The sequence below is a fragment of the Leuciscus leuciscus genome (assembly GCF_965113295.1).
Source record: "Leuciscus leuciscus genome assembly, chromosome: 20".
Classification (NCBI taxonomy): Eukaryota; Metazoa; Chordata; class Actinopteri; order Cypriniformes; family Leuciscidae; genus Leuciscus; species Leuciscus leuciscus.
This window is the reverse complement of record NC_138744.1, coordinates 6,106,574-6,126,544: the sequence shown is the minus strand read 5'-3', so window position 1 is coordinate 6,126,544 and position 19,971 is coordinate 6,106,574. Positions and strand designations below refer to the sequence as shown.

The following is a 19,971-nucleotide window of genomic DNA, read 5'->3' as shown; positions in this document are numbered from 1 at the left end:
GATATAAGAGTTTATCTAACAGCCAAATGTTACCTGCTATCTCCTCAATGGTGTTTGCTCTCATGTCCAGCATGACAGTGCCATTGAGAATGCAGCTCCGTAACTCAAACAGGCTGTGCAGGGAAAGTGTGGCGACATAAGGCTTACTCCAGCGATCTCCTCCATCCTCTACATCCTCCTCAAACTTCAACCACCTGCAACAAATAGGATTTGATGTTGACCATGTATTAAGACAAGTATTTTGACACATTCTGGTGGACAAATGTTCAGGTTGTTCATAGTTTATGTGATGAACTACATCTGTGGTGAACTTGAGAGGAAATTACATCATACAAAACTATCTTTTTAAGTCCTTCTAAAGTCTTTGTGAAAATGGCAATGAAAAGTGTTGTGATAAAAGGTCTAGCTTTATGTTGTTAGCAGAATATATGCCACTTGGTTTGATAGTTTGTTATTAAATACAATGACTTTCAGACATTTTAAAACGTGTCCAAATACAAATTTTGGGGCCAATGATACCATTATATTTTTAAGACCAAAGCTGAAGTCCATGTCTAAAGAACAGAGTGGCAACTGGTTCATATAATAGGGCATTAAAAATGTTTTACATGTGTTTTATATTATATTCATACCCCAATTTGCTTATAAAAAAATAAAAATAAAAAAATAAATAAAAAGAAGCACATTTTCCATTGACAACATTTTGGAACTGGTACACTTTTGTTCTGTTCATCAGCCAATGCAAATCATTTCAAAATGGACCTTTATTATGTAGTGACTAAATTAAATAAATATATAATGAAATTATATGTTGCAAAAAAAAAAAAAAAAAAAATTGAAACAAATGAAATACATAATTTTTTTATGTAACATGATGAACCCACCTGAAATACACCTTAAAATTAAAAACTTAATGAATTACAAAATGAAATACACATTTTAATAAAGTGAAGCAGACAATATAAAACAAATCAAATAATCACAAAATAACAATGCAAAATGAAATGTTTCAATCAATAAATTAGTCTAAAAGTGTATTTCATGCCTTATTTTTTTATTTATGCTTACATTTCATTGCACTCATTTATTTATTGCAACATTCCATGATGCATTTAATAACTTTATATATTTATTTAATTTAGTCAGTGTTAAATCACTATAATTATCAGCTAATTAATCATTTTGGCCAATATATATATATATATATATATATTATATATATATATATATTATATTATATTATATATATATATATATATATATATATATATATATATATATATATAGTACAGTAGTTTACAATAAACCAGTACACACAAGAACACCCAATACACACATGCACTCTCAGGCTTGTGTCCTCACCTGGCTGTCTCCTTCCACTCGTAAGCATTTCCTTCACGGAAGGACAGCTCGTCGAGCTCAGTGAAGAGGTCATGAGGAATGTGCTCCTCATCATCATCCTCAGTGCCGAGGATAAACTGGACCCTCTGTGAGGGAGTGTCTGCAGCCATGAGTAAGAGAGACCAATGCCAATGAGTCAAGATACTTAGACAAAATAGACAGGAATAAACAGGAAATGATTACCATTCCTTCATTAAAATTAGAGACATTCTAGACGGTTATTCTTACCGTACGCTGGTGATTCTCTCCCGTCCTCTCGCTCAGACCCTCTGTCCTTCCTTTTCCGATGGTGTTTGTGACCACGATGGCGATGTCTACGTCTGCTTTGTCTTCCTAAAGGTACATGCACACCCACATAAACTGCCCTGTGACCTATAAAGAGAAAGACTTTATCCACCTGTCCTGTACTGCATGTGAGAGGAGTCCCTTTTAAAGGACAAGAAAAGGACACCAAATACAACGCACAAACAATGTTCCAGGCAGACACACAAGCTGAATTATTCGTTGTCTGAATTGCCTATCTCAGAAGTAAGCACTTCCTGAACCACATTTCAATGCGCAAAAACAAAATGTTCCAGACAAACTGCAAACAAATGCACAATGATGCACAAGATCTACCCAAAACACATGGACTCCATCCACTAATAATAAGCACAGGTTTATATTAGCACTTAGTGGTGTGTGTAAAGACATAGCAAGTTGTCTAAAAAAACAACAACTTTAAAATAAAACCCTAAAAGCAAATTTAAGCATCACAACAGTCTAACTATACAGTATGATAACTGGATATTCAATTTGAGATTTGTTAAATATTACATTTAAAAGTGTTATTAAATTAGAATTGTTCTCAAAACATAAACTTTGATTGCATGTTATTTTAAGGTGACGAAGTTACATTATACTTACTCAAATAAGTAAGTAATATTAATTAATTACATGTATTTACTATAGATTTACGGTTAGGGTTTGGTTTAGGGTTAGTTATGCCCAAAATAATCTAAATGTAAAAATAGGGGGAATAAACATTCACAATATCCCATATCATTCAATACAGAGAAAAAAAAACTCTTATATCGGTGGATAACCAATATGGTACCTGTATATCCACCAAGAAAACTCTAGCATCATGGAGGCCGGTATTTTTAAAACCAAACGACACAAGTGCTCCGATGTTCCAGTACAAATATCCCAAACTTCTGTGGAGCAACCCTCCTAAACTCAATATGACACTGTGAACAAACTGTGCAAGAAACCCGGTGTGCTTTTAAAAAAGACATAAATAACATCTTAACTGTCTCTGGCGTGCTTTAAGGAAAGCTTAAAAGTTAAGTCTGCCACCCATGCTTGAGTTTTTGTGTTGAAGGTAGATTTCTGGGAAGCAGAACCTGCATGCGTCACAAGAATGATGTCAAAAAGAAAAAAAAAAGAAGCTATTTGAACCTAACTTCATTCAGCCCGGTTTTGTGCAGGGAGCGCCCACAGTTTCAGGGTGGGTAGTGTGTGAACACATGTGTGGTCTGTGTAAACGCCTGCTGTGTCTACACACCAGTTTCACACGCTTGTCTAAGCGGAGAATGTCAGCCACAACAGCTCATGAAAACATCTTGCAAATTTTCCAGACACATAGATGCACTGCAAATCACTTATCTCATGTGCATCAATCCTGCAAAGCATGTACTCCCCAACTTGAAGTAAACAGAGTCACTGACTTCCATACACACTGGGGTCAAAGGTCTCCAAAGCACATCATTAAATCTAAATTAAGCCTCTAATGGCAATTAGATGGTTTTAGTCAGATTACATGCAAAACAGTGCCCTATTTAGATGGAGAAGAAAGTAACGGCGTGGATACAAAGCAACACATTCAACGGTAAGCAATACGGAAAGGGGGGTGGAGGTGGGACGACCAATACTAAACCTTCCTCCCACATTATCTCGACACTCCCCTAAACACCAGCTACAAAACAACAGCCCTGTGCAGAGCTGCACGCCTGTGAAAACCCATCCTGGTCCCCTTACTAATTACAATAATCAGCCAAGGCACTCAGTCGGCAGGGAAACCACAGAAAATGATAAAGATATCAAAGAGCATGAAGCTGAAGAGCTAAAATTGGCACCAAAATGACATGAATCATTGACCTACGTCTGTTACGATTACATCATTGCATGTGTCTGGCAGAACGGCATGAACAAAGATAACAAAAGAATCCTGTCCGAGGTCTATAAATTAAAGCAATATAAAAAAATAAATTTTTTTTTTAAAAGAGTCTGTATTCATTTACTCATCCTCATGTCACTCCAAAAGTATGTTAGGCAGAATGATCACGCTCTTTTCCATACAATGAATGTAAATGGGAACTGTAGTTATCAAGAGCCAAAAAGGACAATGAAAGTAGTCTATATGATTTATGCACTATATTCCAATTTTTCTGCAGCCGCATAATAGCTTTGTGTAGAGAATCATTTAATAGAAATATTGAAAATATTTATAAAATATTGAAAATATTGGCTTGAAAAATCTGAGACAGCTGAGGTCACCATTTACTTTCACTGTATGGAAAAGAGCAGATATTGAAGCTAAAGAAGCTGATTTATTAAGTTCATTGTGCTAAAGAACTTGAATCGGCTACATAAGAAATGCAAGAAATATGCTTTTTAAAAATCATTATACTGAATGATACACAAAGGATTTCCTGTTACTTCCCTTAAAAACTACATTGGCTTTCAACAAGAAAGTGAAAGAGAACAAACAGGAATGTTCAGTGCAAGATGGTGTTTTACATAAGAAATAGAGAGTGCAGTTAATGCTGGAGGGCACAAATGCATGACCCGAGCAGCCCCAGTTTAATTAATTACATCTTGAGCAATTGTCTAATCCATCGTAATGCTATTAAAGTGAGCGGGAGGCCAGCGCAGCACAGCCCATACATGCTACTTTTAAAAGGAATAAATTAGATTTAAAAAATGTATTAAAATAGAAACGATTTATTTAAAATTAATATTTCAAAATATGAACTGTTTTTACTGTATTTTAGTCAAAGAAATGCAGCTTCGGTGCTCATAAGAGACTTGAAAAAATGTTACGAACTCAAACTTTTGAACTGTAATGTAAATGAATATAGAAATACATAATACCTAATATTTAATTTAATACTTAAACATATAAATAATAATAATAATACAGAAATAATCCAATTTAATGATAACAAAGAAAACATTTGTCCACATTAAATTGGTCTGTTTATGAATATAATCAGTTTTTCAATCTTGAATTGGATTATTAATGCATATATATCAGTACATATCGGTCCGCCACTACTTACAGCTTTGTTTCATTCACTGGCGTCATAGTAAGGGAATCAATTCCCAGACTATGAATGCCATAATTGTAAGAGCCAGATGTAGGTCATATGTTCCCTCACACTATGTACGAGTCACTTTAAGACGGAGTTCCTGAGGAGTTTTAGACATTCCTTGCCTTACTCACGATCTGACAAAGCGCTGTGACCAAACACCAAGTGCCTCCTTTCCAACATGTACAAGCTTCCAGAACACATGCAGAAGGCTAGGGCAGCCAATGGCCAATGAGAAAGGAGGCGGGGGGGGGTGAATAATAACCGCAGATATTATTCACTGTAGACCTCCATGTGCCAAAAAGACCAGATGGTATGCTTGAGGATAAACAAAGCATATGATTTTGAGGAGTAAATAAAGGAGGGGGTTATGTGAAAGGAGGGAGTGACTTACTTTCAAGCTCCTCTTTTTCAAAGTTTGTGTGGATGGTAGAGCTGGTTTTTCCCTGATCAACAACAGCTTCCTCATCATTGCCCTGAATGAAGAAGAGATAAAGGTGGATGAATGTGTGTCACAGAGTCAACAATCAATCCATGGCAACACGAAGGGCAGCCATTCCAGTTATTGTAATTGAGAATTGTGCAATATTTAAGAGTTTATAACGTAATTGGGCTGAAGACTATTGTTTTTGACAATGCTCTCCTTGGCACAAAACTGAAGGAAATAGGTCACAAAATAAACAACTAGAGTTCATTTTGCGTCACATGAACCAAAGCATGTGGACAGCACTGCTACCTCAGCCAAAAAGAACATAGTAACTAAAAACTGAAATACACACGGCATGTCCACAGAAATATTAAGCTAATTAGTGGCTAAAGCAACGATCACAATTACTATTGCTCATACTAAGATTTTGCGATTGGAAAAAACTCCTAACCTAAAATATTAAACTTTGTCATGTACTGTAACTCATCCCACATTATTTAGCTAATGACATAACGACATAAATTGTAGCCAAATACATAAAATATTTTTATACACACACACATTATATATACATTACCGTTCAAAAGTTTGGGGTCAGTAAGATTTTTTTATGTTTTTAAAAGAAGTATCTTCTGCTCACCAAGGCTGCATTTATTTGATAAAAAAACAATGAAAAAAACAGTAATATTGTGAAATATTATGACAATTTAAAATGGCTGTTTTCTATTTTAATACATTTTAAACTGTAATTTATTCCTGTGATCAAAAGCTGAATTTTCAGCATCATTACTCCAGTCTTCACTGTCACATGATCCTTCAGAAATCATTCTAATATGATTATTTGATGCTCAAGAAACATTCATTATTATTATCAATGTTGTGTACAATTTTTTTTCCAAAATTCTTTGATGAATAGAAAGTTCAAAAGAACAGCATTTATTTAAAATAGAATATTTTCTAACATTATAAATGTCTTTACTGTAACTTTTGATCACTTTAACTCATCCTTGATGAATAAAAGTATTGATTTATTTTATTTCTTTCCCCCCAAAATAAAATAAAAATTCTAACTGACCCCAAACTTTTGAACGGTAGTGTTTAATGTTACAAAAGCTTTAGATTTCAGATAAATGCTGTTCTTTTGAACTTTCTATTCATCATAGCATCATGAAATAAAAATGTAAATAACTGTTTTCAACATTGATAATAATCATAAATGTTTCTTGAGCATCAAATCATCATATTAGAATGATTTCTGAAGGATCATGTGACACTGAAGTCTGGAGTAATGATGCTGAAAATTCAGCTTTGATCACAGGAATAAATTACACTTTACTATATATATATATTCACATAGAAAACAGTCATTTTAAATTGGAATATTTCACAATATTACTGTTTTTTGTTTGTATTTTTAATCAAATAAATGCAGTCTTGGTGAGCAGAAGATACTTCTTTTAAAAACATTAAAAATCTTACTGACCCCAAACTTTTGAACGGTAGTGTATTCAATTATTCATAATGCATTTGATTTTGATGATCTAATGATCATGTTCTTACTGTATCAAAAATGGTTCTGCTCATCAGTAATTGAACACTTAAATATCAAAATATGATGTATTGGCATCAGTCACCACTAACAATTTCATCAGAAAGTAAAAAAAAAAAAATATGTTTTAACCTGTGGCCATAATAACACGTCTCTAAAATAAGACGTGCTTTAAGACCATATTATCAACTAACAGCTGCTGTCAGTGTTGGCACCTGTCTTTTGTGCAGGGAAGCAGGGAAGATCTGAAAAGTGGTGGGAACACATTAAGGCATTAGTCTGTGAGAAATAATTATTGTCTCCTAAAAAAGTGATGGGGATATGTCCCCAAAAATGATAATGGTTTCTCCGCCCTTGCTTATCGATGCTCCATCATGAGGGACTAGGGCACAGGACGCTTCAACTAAGTATCATTTTGTCTAAGTCCGGGCTTAGACTAAACTTCTTTAAATGCATGCTGCACATGTCCACTTCCAGTCTATAATACGTCTACTGCACAATATTTTCCAACCACATCGGTTTACAAAGGTTGAGTCACATTTGGTGACCATGTAAACGAGTGGCTAGAATTGTTACATGCTGCCCACTCACTTTTATACAAAGACAATGAGCATAAATTGGGCGCAAACCAAGTTAACTACATTTTCTCTATTATCAGGACAAAGCCGCAATTTACAGGCACAATGATTATCGTGAAATGAGAAAAATGCTCCATTTGCAGCCTAGAAACGATCCTAAAGTATACTTGGGGGACACAAGAGTGCACACTAGAGATTGTCCAGAATTTCCCAAGAGATCCCCGCACGTCTATGAGAACGTTTTGGTGGTCGCTGTAGAAGGAGCTGGTGATTATGTGACATTTTTCCAGATGCGACCCAGGGTATTCTCAGGACTATGCATGAGTCCCTCTACTGCATATTTGTTTCAATTCCCCAGATAATACCCCCAATTCCCACAATTCCCAACCATTGCTTCTGCACTTGCCAAGTCTCCAGACAGAACGCTGCATAGGTCTGTGAGAAAACAAAGTAACCTCTTCCTTTTCTGTGACATCACTTAAATATATATTTAATATATAAATACAATTTTATATAATATTATATTGTTATAAATATATTATTGTTTATTTTAAAGTTCTAATGTACAGGTATATATGTATATAAAAATGGCAAAAGAACCAAAACCTGGTTCAGGTTTTACTGTGTAATTACTGTGTGATTTCATGTAATATTCTAATTTTCTGGGATTTTGATTTCGTGGGTTTCATAAGCTGTAAGCCATAATCATCAAAATTATAACAAAGGCTTGAAAATATCTCACTTTGCATGTAATGAGTCTATATAATATATTAGTTTCACCTGTTAAGTTGAATTAAGTTGAATTCTTGAACTAAATCAACTTTTTGATGATATTCTAATTTTATGACCAGCACCTGTATATACACACACACACACACACATTAAACATATCTAAACTAAAATCTAAGAATAAATGAATCAACCTTACTAATCAACCTGCACATTAGAACTTTAAAATAAACAATAGACACAACTACGTCCTCTGGGCAGCTGCATGACAAGGATGATGTAACTATGGTCACATTCACAGCTATTCTTACCTCGAAACTATTTCAGGGCATATTTTTCTGAGCTCATTCAAAAGAGCACAATGTAAAAATAAATTCTGCCATAACCATCCGACAATCGCATAACACGTTGGCCATCCCAATGTGAGAAAGCCAATAGTGCCAGGGCTGCCACATGTCCTGAATCATCAATGAGGTTACCTTAAAATACCTATCAGCAGAACAGTTCTCAGAAAAGGGTTAGGGTTAGATTTTCAATAATGTACACTAGGCTTGCTACGATAGAAGCGACACCGGTTACATCATCACTAGACCACACCGCAACCCACCGATTTTTTTTTATTATAATTTTTTTAAAATATTAAATCATTTAGTTCAGTTAGACAACAGACACTTAAACTGAACATGTCTGCCAAGTAAATCATGAGCCGAACAAGAGTCGCAGCAAAGATCAGCAGCAGGAGTCAGATTGCGGAATATTTGGTGTCAAATCGAAATGTAAAAGCGTCTATTTAAGTGAATTTGTCATTGCACTGTTTTGTTGTTGAGTTTTTCATTAAGAATAATAGGCTAATGAACTCACCATTCAAGCAATCTGCCCCGAATTGGCGCTAATTTGTACCCTGGAAATCCAGAGTTCTCGCCAGAGCACAAGTTGAATTTGCTCAGCGAGTTACTCTAGTGTCGAGTAATGATGCTCATTAAATATGCTCCTCAATCTGAGCTGCACCAATCACATTGGGTTATCTGATATAGGTGGGCCAGAGGCGAGCTAAACAGATGACGACAGCGCTGTGACGTCGAAGTCATTAATAAACATTGCAAGATGGCTATGGATTAACACCAGTTGTTTGAAACGGCTTTGGCCGCTACAATGAACGAGTTAGACTTGGCTTTTTATCTAAAAGAGGAACAGAAGACGCCGCTCGAATCGTTCCTTTGCAAGAAGGGCGTTTTTGCTGACCGGATACGGCAAGAGTCTAATCTACCAGTTAGCTCCGCTGGCTACTTCAATTCAGAAAACACTGAATATCCATTTTTTTATGTGTACATTAGGGATGTGACGGTGAGGATATTTTCTCACCGGTTGATCGGCGTGTGACAACACCGGTAATACCGGTTTCACTGGCGGGGGGTTTTAAATCGCGAATTTAAAGGCAAACGTAAAATGCGCGCGTCCGCACAGGCATTCATAAAATGCGTACGGCCGCATGTGTCCACGGGCCGTGCGCATTTTATGAATGCCTGTGCGGACACGCGCATTTTACGTTTGCCTTTAAATTCGCGATTTAAGACCCCCCCGCCAGTGAAACCGGTATTACCGGTGTTGTCACACGCCGATCAACCGGTGAGAAATTATAGCGGGGACAAGATTATATTAGCACTGTTTGTTGTATGCATTTGGCAAGTGATAGAGCGTTTAGACCCCAAAACTGTGACATTGGATTGGTACAAATGCGCAGTATTCATAGATTTTAACCTGTAGAACGTGGTTTATACACACACAAAACGCATTTTATGACACAATCATGGGGATACACATTGATATTACTGGAATCAAAGTGTCTCAAAGTTTGCTAGACTATATTATGCTGTGATATGTGTGTTTTCTTCCTGTACATTCCAGTACAGACCCTTGTATAAAAAACCCAAGGCTCTGTCTCAGCACGGGCCGAGCCAAGCATTCCTGAGTGCCATGGCATCAGATATCATCCCAAAGGGCAAAACGCAGCAAAGGGTACAATGTGGACTTACAATTTACCATAACAACACGTGATAGGCAAGGTGTCTTGAGACCAGTGACACGCTTTGCCCCTTTTTCATCAGAATGCCACCAAATTTCAATCTCATGTCAATTAAATGTCAAACTAAACACGATTTGGGATAAATAGAGAATCACGATTTTTTATTATTTTTTTCAAATAGAGATCACGATCCTCCCACGATTCTGAACAGACAACTAAACAAAATAACAAGTAATTTAATACAGATTCTGCCAAAATGTTAATTGCTGCTGTCTATTTTTAACTGTTTAATGAATCTGAATGAACCGTTTAAAATATCGGTTTGAATGAATGATTCAATGACTCACTCATAAAGACTTCACTTGTTTTCATTACTTGATGAATCAGAATTGTTTTGAACAAATCTCCTGAATGAATGATTCAATTCTCTATTTTGATTGCTTCCGAAGACATCAGTGTTTGTATTGGAGTTATAAACTTTTATCCCAGTTTTGTGACACTTTCTTTATAACACAGAAATAACGATACTGTGGGCGAAGACTGTTTGTGAAGCGGTTTGACAACTGCTGTCTCTAGCTCATCGGCAGCGCCGGCGCAGATTAGATGTTTAATAGACAGGCGAAATGTCATTAAGGAATGAGATTGCGATCTTTTAACAATTAATCGTGCAGCTCTACTAAACACACTATACTGTGTCCTCAAGGCAATATTTTGAAACAGAACCCACAGAGCAAGCACCAAGCCAAAGCATATTTGGATGAGCTACGCAGAATCTGAGTTATATGCCAAGCTCAAAAAAAAAAAAAGAAAACTGCATTAGGTCAGACACACAACAGTGAGTCAAAGAAAAACATACCGAGAATTTCGTAGCTCCTCTGGTGGTCCTCAAATTCACAACATCTCCCCAGAAGTCCTGCATTTTTCACAGACCCTGGGGAGGAACTTTAAAACTTCGTCACTTGGAGAAACTCAAACTGCACTTAAGACCACAAAAGCTTCAATGATGCAGGTCCGGAGATACTGATCATTCATACAGCTCATAAATATGGTCCCCTAAGTAAATGTTAAAACCAGAGATCAAAAGATCACCTTAAGTTTTAAAATGTTTAGGCTACTTAAAAGCAAAAAGGAATGACAAGCTACAATCAGGATCTGTGGAAGAGGAAGAAGTCTCCACGCACTTCCTAAAAAATGGCAGTCTGCTTCAACCAAGATCTGTCACTCTGACTAGGAAGCAGAAGTGAGAGAGAATCCGGCAAGACTCTGCCAGTGCACAGTTCTTATGCTGACGTCGGACGGGTCTCACTCATGGTTGCAAAGACCTAAACAAGCGGCGATATTTATATCCGAGAGCCGTTTCAGTGTGTGAGGGTGTGTTGTTGTGAGCGTGCATGTGTTTTTCCACGAGCACTGGAGCTATACATGGCCTGAGCGCTGGGAAGCAAGGACAGAATGCCATTGCCCTGAGGCGTTAAAGGGCACAAAGCAATATAGGCTACTATATAATTACAATATAATCATATAATCCTGTGTAGCACAATCAATCTCTTATTTACAGTGGCCACACCTTTTTGATTATTATACGAATCATAAAAAAAAAATCATAGCACAGAGACTTCTTTTCTATCATTTCTTTACATTCCATAAATCAGTTATTAGTTAACATTTTGTGAGAAAATATGATGATATACAAGTTAAGGGAGAGTTTTTAGTTACAAAATGCACAGTTGGACCAAAGAGTTCCTGCGATATAAAGGTGTCAGAGAAAAGAAAAAAAGTCTAGTAAAAGTTGTGATATCAAATGTGTTAAAGAGAACAAATGTTGCTATCACACAGACACAATGCTACTAAGCCACTGGTATGCGCACACTGATACTATGCTCATGAAGAGGAAGAATGCATACGTGTTGCCCCTGACAACAGAGTAACCTTTGTAGGAAGTCGTGCCATTCAGCCAGTGAAGCTGTTAATGCCTGTAATTAAAGCTGTGCAGTCTGTATGAATGATTGGGGAATTAATTGAAGAATAATACAAATAAAAAAGTCCCATTCTATTCTAGGAGGAACCACTGTTACATTTGTTTCTAAGAATTTTCAAGTGCATGCTTCAAGAATTCACTGATTAATAAGCGAATATTGTATTTCGATGAGCTGACGATTTGCAAAAGTTAACCAATTACATTCCCACATTTGATTTTTTTTTTTTTTTTTTTGGTAGGCCTACATTAGGTTTATTTAACAGTAGCATTCAAGCAAGAACTACAACTGAAATTAAATGATCGAATGTAAAAAATTAAGCACTGCTTAGTCTTCACAGTATGAATTAAATAAATATACACTGATTATTAAAGTTACAAAAGTTATTAAAGGACAAGTTCGGTATTTTACACTTAAAGCCCTGTTTTCAGATCGTTTCTGATGAAATACAATGGTTAAGATTGAAATTTGGACAAATGCTGCTGGCCCGAGAATTTTCGGTTTCTGTGGTAGCACCCCCCCACCTCCACAATGGTTGCATAGGTGCACTGGAATAATCCGAGTGGTCAGGGGTGTTCACTGATATGCTCACACAGAAATCGCTGCAAAAGATGCTTTCCAACAGGTTTTATCGTAGTTTTTCATCCAATACAAGTCAATGGAGTTGGACAAAAACTACGATAAAACCTGTTGGAAAGCATCTTTTGCAGCGATTTCTGTGTGAGCATATCAGTGAACACCCCTGACCACTCGGTGAGTTTCAAGTCTTTGTAAACGAAAGTTTAATGCGTTTTAGGAAGGATTATTCCAGTGCACCTATGCAACCATTGTGGAGGTGGGGGGGTGCTACCACAGAAACCGAAAATTCTCGGGCCAGCAGCATTTGTCCAAATTTCAATCTTAACCATTGTATTTCATCAGAAACGATCTGAAAACAGGGCTTTAAGTGTAAAATACCGAACTTGTCCTTTAAGTCAAGAGCAGTGAGTGATATTCTCTTCGTCTTTTGTTGTTTGATTAACATTAAATGACATAGACAGCGGCAAGATTATTAGGCTGCTGTCACAAGACGTGACTTATTCTGACGTGACGTGACACAAGACGTGACACAACGCGAGTTGTGAAAAGACAACGCCTTCCCCCCAGACTGCCACTATGGGCTGTCCAGTTTGGTTTAGGGAAGACGCAGGAATGCACTGGCCGGCGCATGTTTTTGATGAGACTGTTCCACCCCTTCCGCTATTTTTTATTCAATGCCTCTTCTTTTCCACACACCACCCCTGTGGCATTCTTGTTTTTCAAACATCATCTCTCCATCACCATCATTATATCCCCTCCCCTGGCCCTAATAACCCACGAATTTCCATCCCCCTACAGTAGAGTCAGGAAAAAGCGGGTTGTAAGCTTACGGGTACCCCTAATTACGCCAAAATTGTCCCTCCTGTGAGGGGTAGGTTTAGGTATGTAAACTAATTAAACCTAATTCCCCCATGCAGGGTAGGTTTCAAAGCTGCATTATGTCATATAACCATTCCAATGACTCCGAAGCTGTTCGGTTAAGATAAAAAAATTACTTAGTTCACCTTTAAAGGACATTTTTTTTAAAGGATTGCACGGATCCTTTGGAAACACATCCAATTTATTTTCCATCTGTTTACGTTCATTTAAGACATAACCGAGTGTTTACGTGAATACTAGCCAAGGCGGGCATTTTGACATATTCGGCCATATAAGCGGAGGAAGAGAACTGAATTTGGGATCTTTCTCTGCGCCGCAACAACTTGAGGCTGTCTACACCACACGGTCTACAAAGCGAATATTCCAAATCCATTCGTCCTTCATGTCAGAAGTATAGCGCGAGTGCTTGGAGTATGTCAGAAATAGAACGAGGCATCGGTTTACTGTCAGGGATTTGTCAAGTGTAGACAGCATCACTGATTGGCTGCGTCCAAAAGCTTAGGCAGCTGACTTGTTGCCTCGCTGCCCTATCAGGCAATGACTTCTCGGGCAGCGTTTGTGCATGAATGTACCTCACGAAACTGATTTCAGACAGAATGTAATAGTTTGATGATCTATAACAAAATAGAGAGAGCTTTGGTTATAACTAAGTGAATATTTAATTACTACAATAGTAATTTTATCACTAGAAAGTAGAAATTACATCAAAAGTGGGAAAATGTTGGTCAAAAACTTACTTTTGCACACAAACTGACAACCAAACGTGACTTTCAGACGCCATCTTTATTTTTTAGCAGAAAGCAGCATTTATAAGCTTTCGGACGCAGCCATTATAATGGCAAATTCTGGCAAATTCTATTGTCTTTCGATGCGTTGTGTCGCTTTCGTCCGATGTAGACACGGTGCTATTGTATTAAAATCATTCAGTTATCGCAAGCTGTTGCGATATACATATTGTGATATGTACATTGTTGAGGTCTGGCCCGTTAACTAAGTATTTTAAATCTATTGCAGCGATTTGTGAATAAAATACTGAAGTAACATATATACAATTATTATTTTGATAACACTTTACAATAAGGTTCCATTAGTTTATACATTAATTAACAATGAGCAATACATTTGTTACAGTATTATTTATTATTCTTTGTTAATATTAGTTAATAATATTAAGAAAGACAACTTTTGATTTCAATGATGTGTTAGTAATTGTTGAAATTAACATTCACTAATATTAACAAATGCTTTAGAAGTACTTTTCATTGTTCATGTTAACTATAATATAGTTAACTAATGTTAACAAATTGAACCTTATTGTAAAGTTTTACCATACTTTTCTCATATACGCTTTGAAAAACATAAAACGGACTAAACTAATACTAGGCACTGGCAAACAGACTTTGCACTGCTGAACACTCTCAAACCCTCATCTAAGATTAACAAAATCTTTTACGGCACAAAAATGTGAAACAACAAAACCCACTTCTGAAGAAATGTTGACTGTGATTAAAGATTCTATAGAGAATCTAAATGAAAAAATCTCACCAATTCTGTGCTCATTTATGAAATATTTTTGTCATTTCATAAATATTTGTGACCCAAAATTAAAAACTTCAGTATTCTGTTACATTTAAATCTATTCTGCAGATTCTCCCTCAAAATAAAATGTTTCCGGAGTCTCTCTAGGCCTAGTTAACGCACATGTGACCATTGTCATTACGTCTGATTAATTCTGAGATATCACTCTCAACATATGTAAACAAATGGAACCAGAAAGACTTGTGAATTAGCTGTAAGTTAACAGAGCAACTGTGTCGACTACTGTACACTGACAGGTCACAGAGCCTCATCCTACAGTCCCCAGCTACTCTAAACCTGCTGAGCTTACGGCTGTGCCCTCTGTGGCCTTTTCAACAGCATTGTCTGAGGGGTCCCAGCTGCCCCGTGAGCTGCTGATCCTCCAGCCAGAGAAACAATGACAAACTTCCTGTCTAATCTTCCATTCTGAACCAGTGCTGTAACATTACCACAAACTCAACGAACCATGAAATCTTCCCGATAGAGTCACGGCAGAGAACAGAAGAGGAGCATCATTGTCCTGAAGACACCTGAGTGATGAGTAGTAGTGAACAGGAGGAAATTAAAACAAGGCTCTTTTGTTACACAACAGGAACTCTGGACATTCCAAAACGTTCCGATAAATAGAATGTTAACTTTATTTAACGACATCTGAACAATATACATACTTATGCAATAACGCAGAAGCATTTCCTTATTTTGGATTCCAGTCTAACTCAGATTTGTTATTTGAACCCTTAATCATCATTACATAATACAAACAACATACCTGCACCGACATGAGACTGACAATTGAGGGGAAAACACAAGAGAATGATGGTATAAAGTCAGAGACTGAGACAGAGTAAAACTGTAAATAAATGAGTGTAGCGAGGGCACACTGGTTACTGTTTATATGAAAACATAAGCCCTTATGTTATGCTTTACACACTTTGAAAAGATAAAACAAAATGTAACAATATTCACACTGCCAATTTAAATGTCAATTAAAATAAACTCTCAGCCACTGCTTACTGTAATTAAGTGCTCCACTTAAGATGTTACTGCTTAATTTACAAGCATTGTATTTACTTATATGAGCTAATATACTTAAGGCCAATTTATACTTCTGCGTCGGGTGCGCGTAGAAGGTACGGCGTAGCATACGCATTGACGTGTACCATACGTCGTACCCTTCGCCGTACCCTGACGCGCACCTCCTCAAAAATGTAACTACGCGTCGCGGCGACGCGGACCGCAAGATCTGTGATTGGTCGGCTGGATAGCATCGCGTTTCCTCCTACACTCTGCAACGCCCGCCCGCCATTTTTAAATTCCGAAGATCAGTGAAGAGCCATGGAAATAGACCAAGTGACCGAGAGATTGCTTGAAGAAGTGCGGAAATACAGCCATCTGTATGACTCCTTCAGTCGCCATTGCTCGTAGAAACCTAAACTCAAAATAGCCGCGAGGAATGTAAACACAGTGGAACTGGAACATTAAAACCCACCCGCGCCAACTAGCGTTTCGGCGGTGTAACTGCACATCAACACAGACATTCGCAGAAGTATAAATGCTCACGACGGCGTCACCTACGTGCGTAGCCTACGACGTACACTACGGCGTACCCTCGACGCAGAAGTATAAATTGGCCTTTACACTTAAAGGATTGGTTCACCCCAAAATGAAAATTTCCTAATAATTTACCCACCCCAATGCCATCCAAGATATCCATGTCTTTCTTTCCTCAGTGGGAGAGAAATTATGTTTTTTGAGGAAAACATTTCTGGATTTTTCTTCTAACAATGGACTTCATTGGTTACCATCGTTTTTAAGTCCAAATCAATGCGGTTTCAAAAGTCTTTGAACAAAAACAAAACAAATGTATAGACTTTTTACCTTCAATAGTTCGGATTGAGCTGATCAACAAACGGACAGGGAACTACGTCATCACGTTGAAAGGTCACGCTGGCGCCGGCGGAAGTACCGCCCCACTGTTTACAATGCGACCGTACGTAGGAGCAGAGGTGGGCACAAATACATCAAAAACTATTTTGTTACAAACTACAAATACTGGCTCATGAAATGTAACAAAATAAAATACAAAATACTGATGTGAAAAATGTATTTAAATAAAATACAAGTAATTAGTATTTTGAAAATACAAAAATACTCCCACAATAATCTTAAAGGGTTAGTTCACCTAAAAATGAAAGTTCTGTCAGTAATTACTCTCCCTCATGTTGTTCCAACCCCGTAAGACCTTCGTTCATCTTCGGACCACAAATTAAGATATTTTTGATTAAATCAGAGAGCTGGATCACTCCTCCATAGGCTTCTAAGACACTATAACTTGCTGGCCAAGAAAATGTATTAAAGACATCGTTAATATAGTCCAAGTGACTACAGTAGCTCAATCTTAAGTTTATAAAGCGACGAGAATACTTTTTGTGCGCAAAAAAACAACAAAAATAACGACTTTATTCCACTATTCATTTCCTTCTCTCTGGGCCTCGAGTTAGTTCACGTAGTGTTTTAGCGCAGCGCGTCTGTGTTGCACGTCACCACGTATCACACACATGACCAGCGTCGGCCAATAGTGAGCCTACGTGTGACGTACAACACAGACGCGCTGCGCTAAAACACTACGTGAACTAACTCAAGGCCCAGAGAGAAGGAAATGAATAGTGGAATAAAGTCTTTTTTTTTTTTTTTTTTTTTTTGCGCACAAATCTTTGTGCATCCTGGACATTGCCATTGCCAACATCAGACCGAAAATATGGCAAAATCATTTACTATGGTGATAAGCATATGGTGATTTTTCTTAAGTATTTAAGTATTTGAAATACTCTAAATACACTCCCTCAAAATATTTTGTTACAAACTACATTTTATTTTTTCCACAACTGCAAAATACAAATTACAAAATACACTAAAGTAATTAAATACGTATTTAAAATACATTTAATTGAAATACTGCCCATGTCTGCGTAGGAGGATAGTTCAAATAGTATTGTTTGCTATTACATATATAGTAATAGTATTCAGTGAATATGAATATGAATAGTATATGAATAACATTCTGATGAATATGAATAGTAGTTCAAATAGTATTGCCGGCGCCGGCGTGACCTATCGTTCGCTAGATAACCTCTTCTTCAGCTGTGATCGCGTACAGCCCGTTTAAACACTTCAAAGATTTTTGAAACTGCATTGATTTGGACTTAAAAACGAAAAATCCAGAAATGTTTTCCTCAAAAAACATAATTTCTCTCCAACTGAGGAAAGAAAGACATGGATATCTTGGATGGCATTGGGTTGAGTAAATTATTAGGAAATTTTCATTTTGGGGTGAACTAAGCTAACCCTTTAAAGGGATAGTTCACCCAAAAATGAAAATTAGCCCATGGTTTACTCATCTTCATGTTATTCTAGGTGTATATGACATTCTTCTTTCAGACGAATACAATCAGAGTTATATTTTAAAAAATGCCCTTGCTCTTCCAAGCTTTATAATGCCAGTGAATAAAAAGTGATCCGCACGGCTCCGGGCGGTTAATAAAGGCCTTCTGAAGCGAAGCGTTTGAGTAAGAAAAATATCCGTATTTAAATTTTACAAACTCTCATCTCCAACTTCCGCTAACTGTCGTATGCGCGTTCACAAGAGACTGGCGTTTCAGCGTATGACGTAGAGGTTAGAGCAAAACAAAACACCGGTCGCGCATATTCTACGTCACACGCTGGAACGCCAGTCTCTTATGAGCGCTTGAACGACAGTTAGCGAAATTAGGCTACAGTTTGTAAAGTTTTAAATATGGGTATTTTTCTTACACAAACGCATCGCATTGCTTCAGAAGGCCTTTATTAACCCACTTTTATGATGGATAGATGCACTTTTATGAACTTCAAAACATAAAAAGCCATTCACTCCCATTATAAAGCTTGGAAGAGCCAGGACATTTTTTTAAATAACTCTGATTGTATTCGTCTGAATCTGAAAGAAGAATGTCATATACACCTATGATGACTTGAGGGTGAGTAAATCACGGACTAATTTGGACTTCAATCTTAAGTGTTCATATTCTGAAAGGATTATGTGATTATGACTTTTTTTTCTGGAATAGTACATCACTATAAAAGGGAAATGTGACAGTGACATACAACCAGAGGAAATTTTCTGTTTTTTAAAAAGCAGATCATACTCAGCTAAAAAATAAATGTATAGAGAGAGAGAGAGAGAGAATAAACACTCATTATTGCTTGTATGTTGCTATACAGTATTTTCAAAATGTAGCACAAAAAGACGAGGACATTCTTTTGAAGGAAGAAAATAAAACACAACAAAAGATATAACGTGTATATGTTTATAAATACTTACAATTATTTTTATCTTAGAGAGAGAGAGAGAGAGAGAGAGAGAGAGAGAGAGAAATACTCATAGTCTAGCGCTCGTCTTTCACCGTTATTGTGACGCAATGATCTGAACGACACTTCCTGGCAGCAGCGTGATCACCCCAAAACAATGAGAGTACATTTCCACACCGATACAATCTCAAAACAAACACCTTTCACGTCCACTAAGACAATATGGATGATCCTGGGTCGTTAACGACCAAGAGAAAGTGATGCTTTAAACCAACCCCACCATCCATTATTACCCTCATCCACGACCCTTTTCTTTCTTTGAAAGAAACGCGCGCAGAAACGCTTAAGGCATCCAAACTCTCAACTCTAAAGAGACAACAACAAATAACTTTATGCTTACTGTGGTTAAGAGTGGTTTCATCTGTTCATTGCTATCTTCCTCCATTTGTTCAAACTGCACTTCTTCCGTCCCTCGCCGGAGACTGATTTGAATATGATATTTCGAAATGCCCCTTCTCTCGTGTCACAGCCACTGAGAGCGTGTGAATGGTATTT

At 37.0% G+C, this 19,971-nt stretch overlaps 1 protein-coding gene across 8 annotated transcripts in view; it reads right to left on the bottom strand.

Annotated features, from left to right (window-relative positions):
* The window catches only part of slc4a7 (solute carrier family 4 member 7), a 48,864-nt gene extending 28,893 nt beyond the window's left edge, over window positions 1-19,971 (bottom strand). For 3 of the 8 annotated variants that reach the window (XM_082148868.1, XM_082148866.1, XM_082148869.1), the window contains exons 1-5: window positions 19,817-19,971; window positions 5,149-5,230; window positions 1,630-1,773; window positions 1,363-1,501; window positions 34-194 (exon numbers count right to left, since the gene is read on the bottom strand). In XM_082148868.1, the coding sequence (XP_082004994.1) occupies window positions 34-194; window positions 1,363-1,501; window positions 1,630-1,773; window positions 5,149-5,230; window positions 19,817-19,861 (571 nt within the window). In that variant the 5' untranslated portion in view covers window positions 19,862-19,971. Of the gene's footprint in view, window positions 1-33; window positions 195-1,362; window positions 1,502-1,629; window positions 1,774-5,148; window positions 5,231-10,916; window positions 12,128-19,816 lie in introns of those variants that run through there. The other 5 variants (XM_082148862.1, XM_082148867.1, XM_082148863.1 and 2 more) reach the window with 4 other exon arrangements.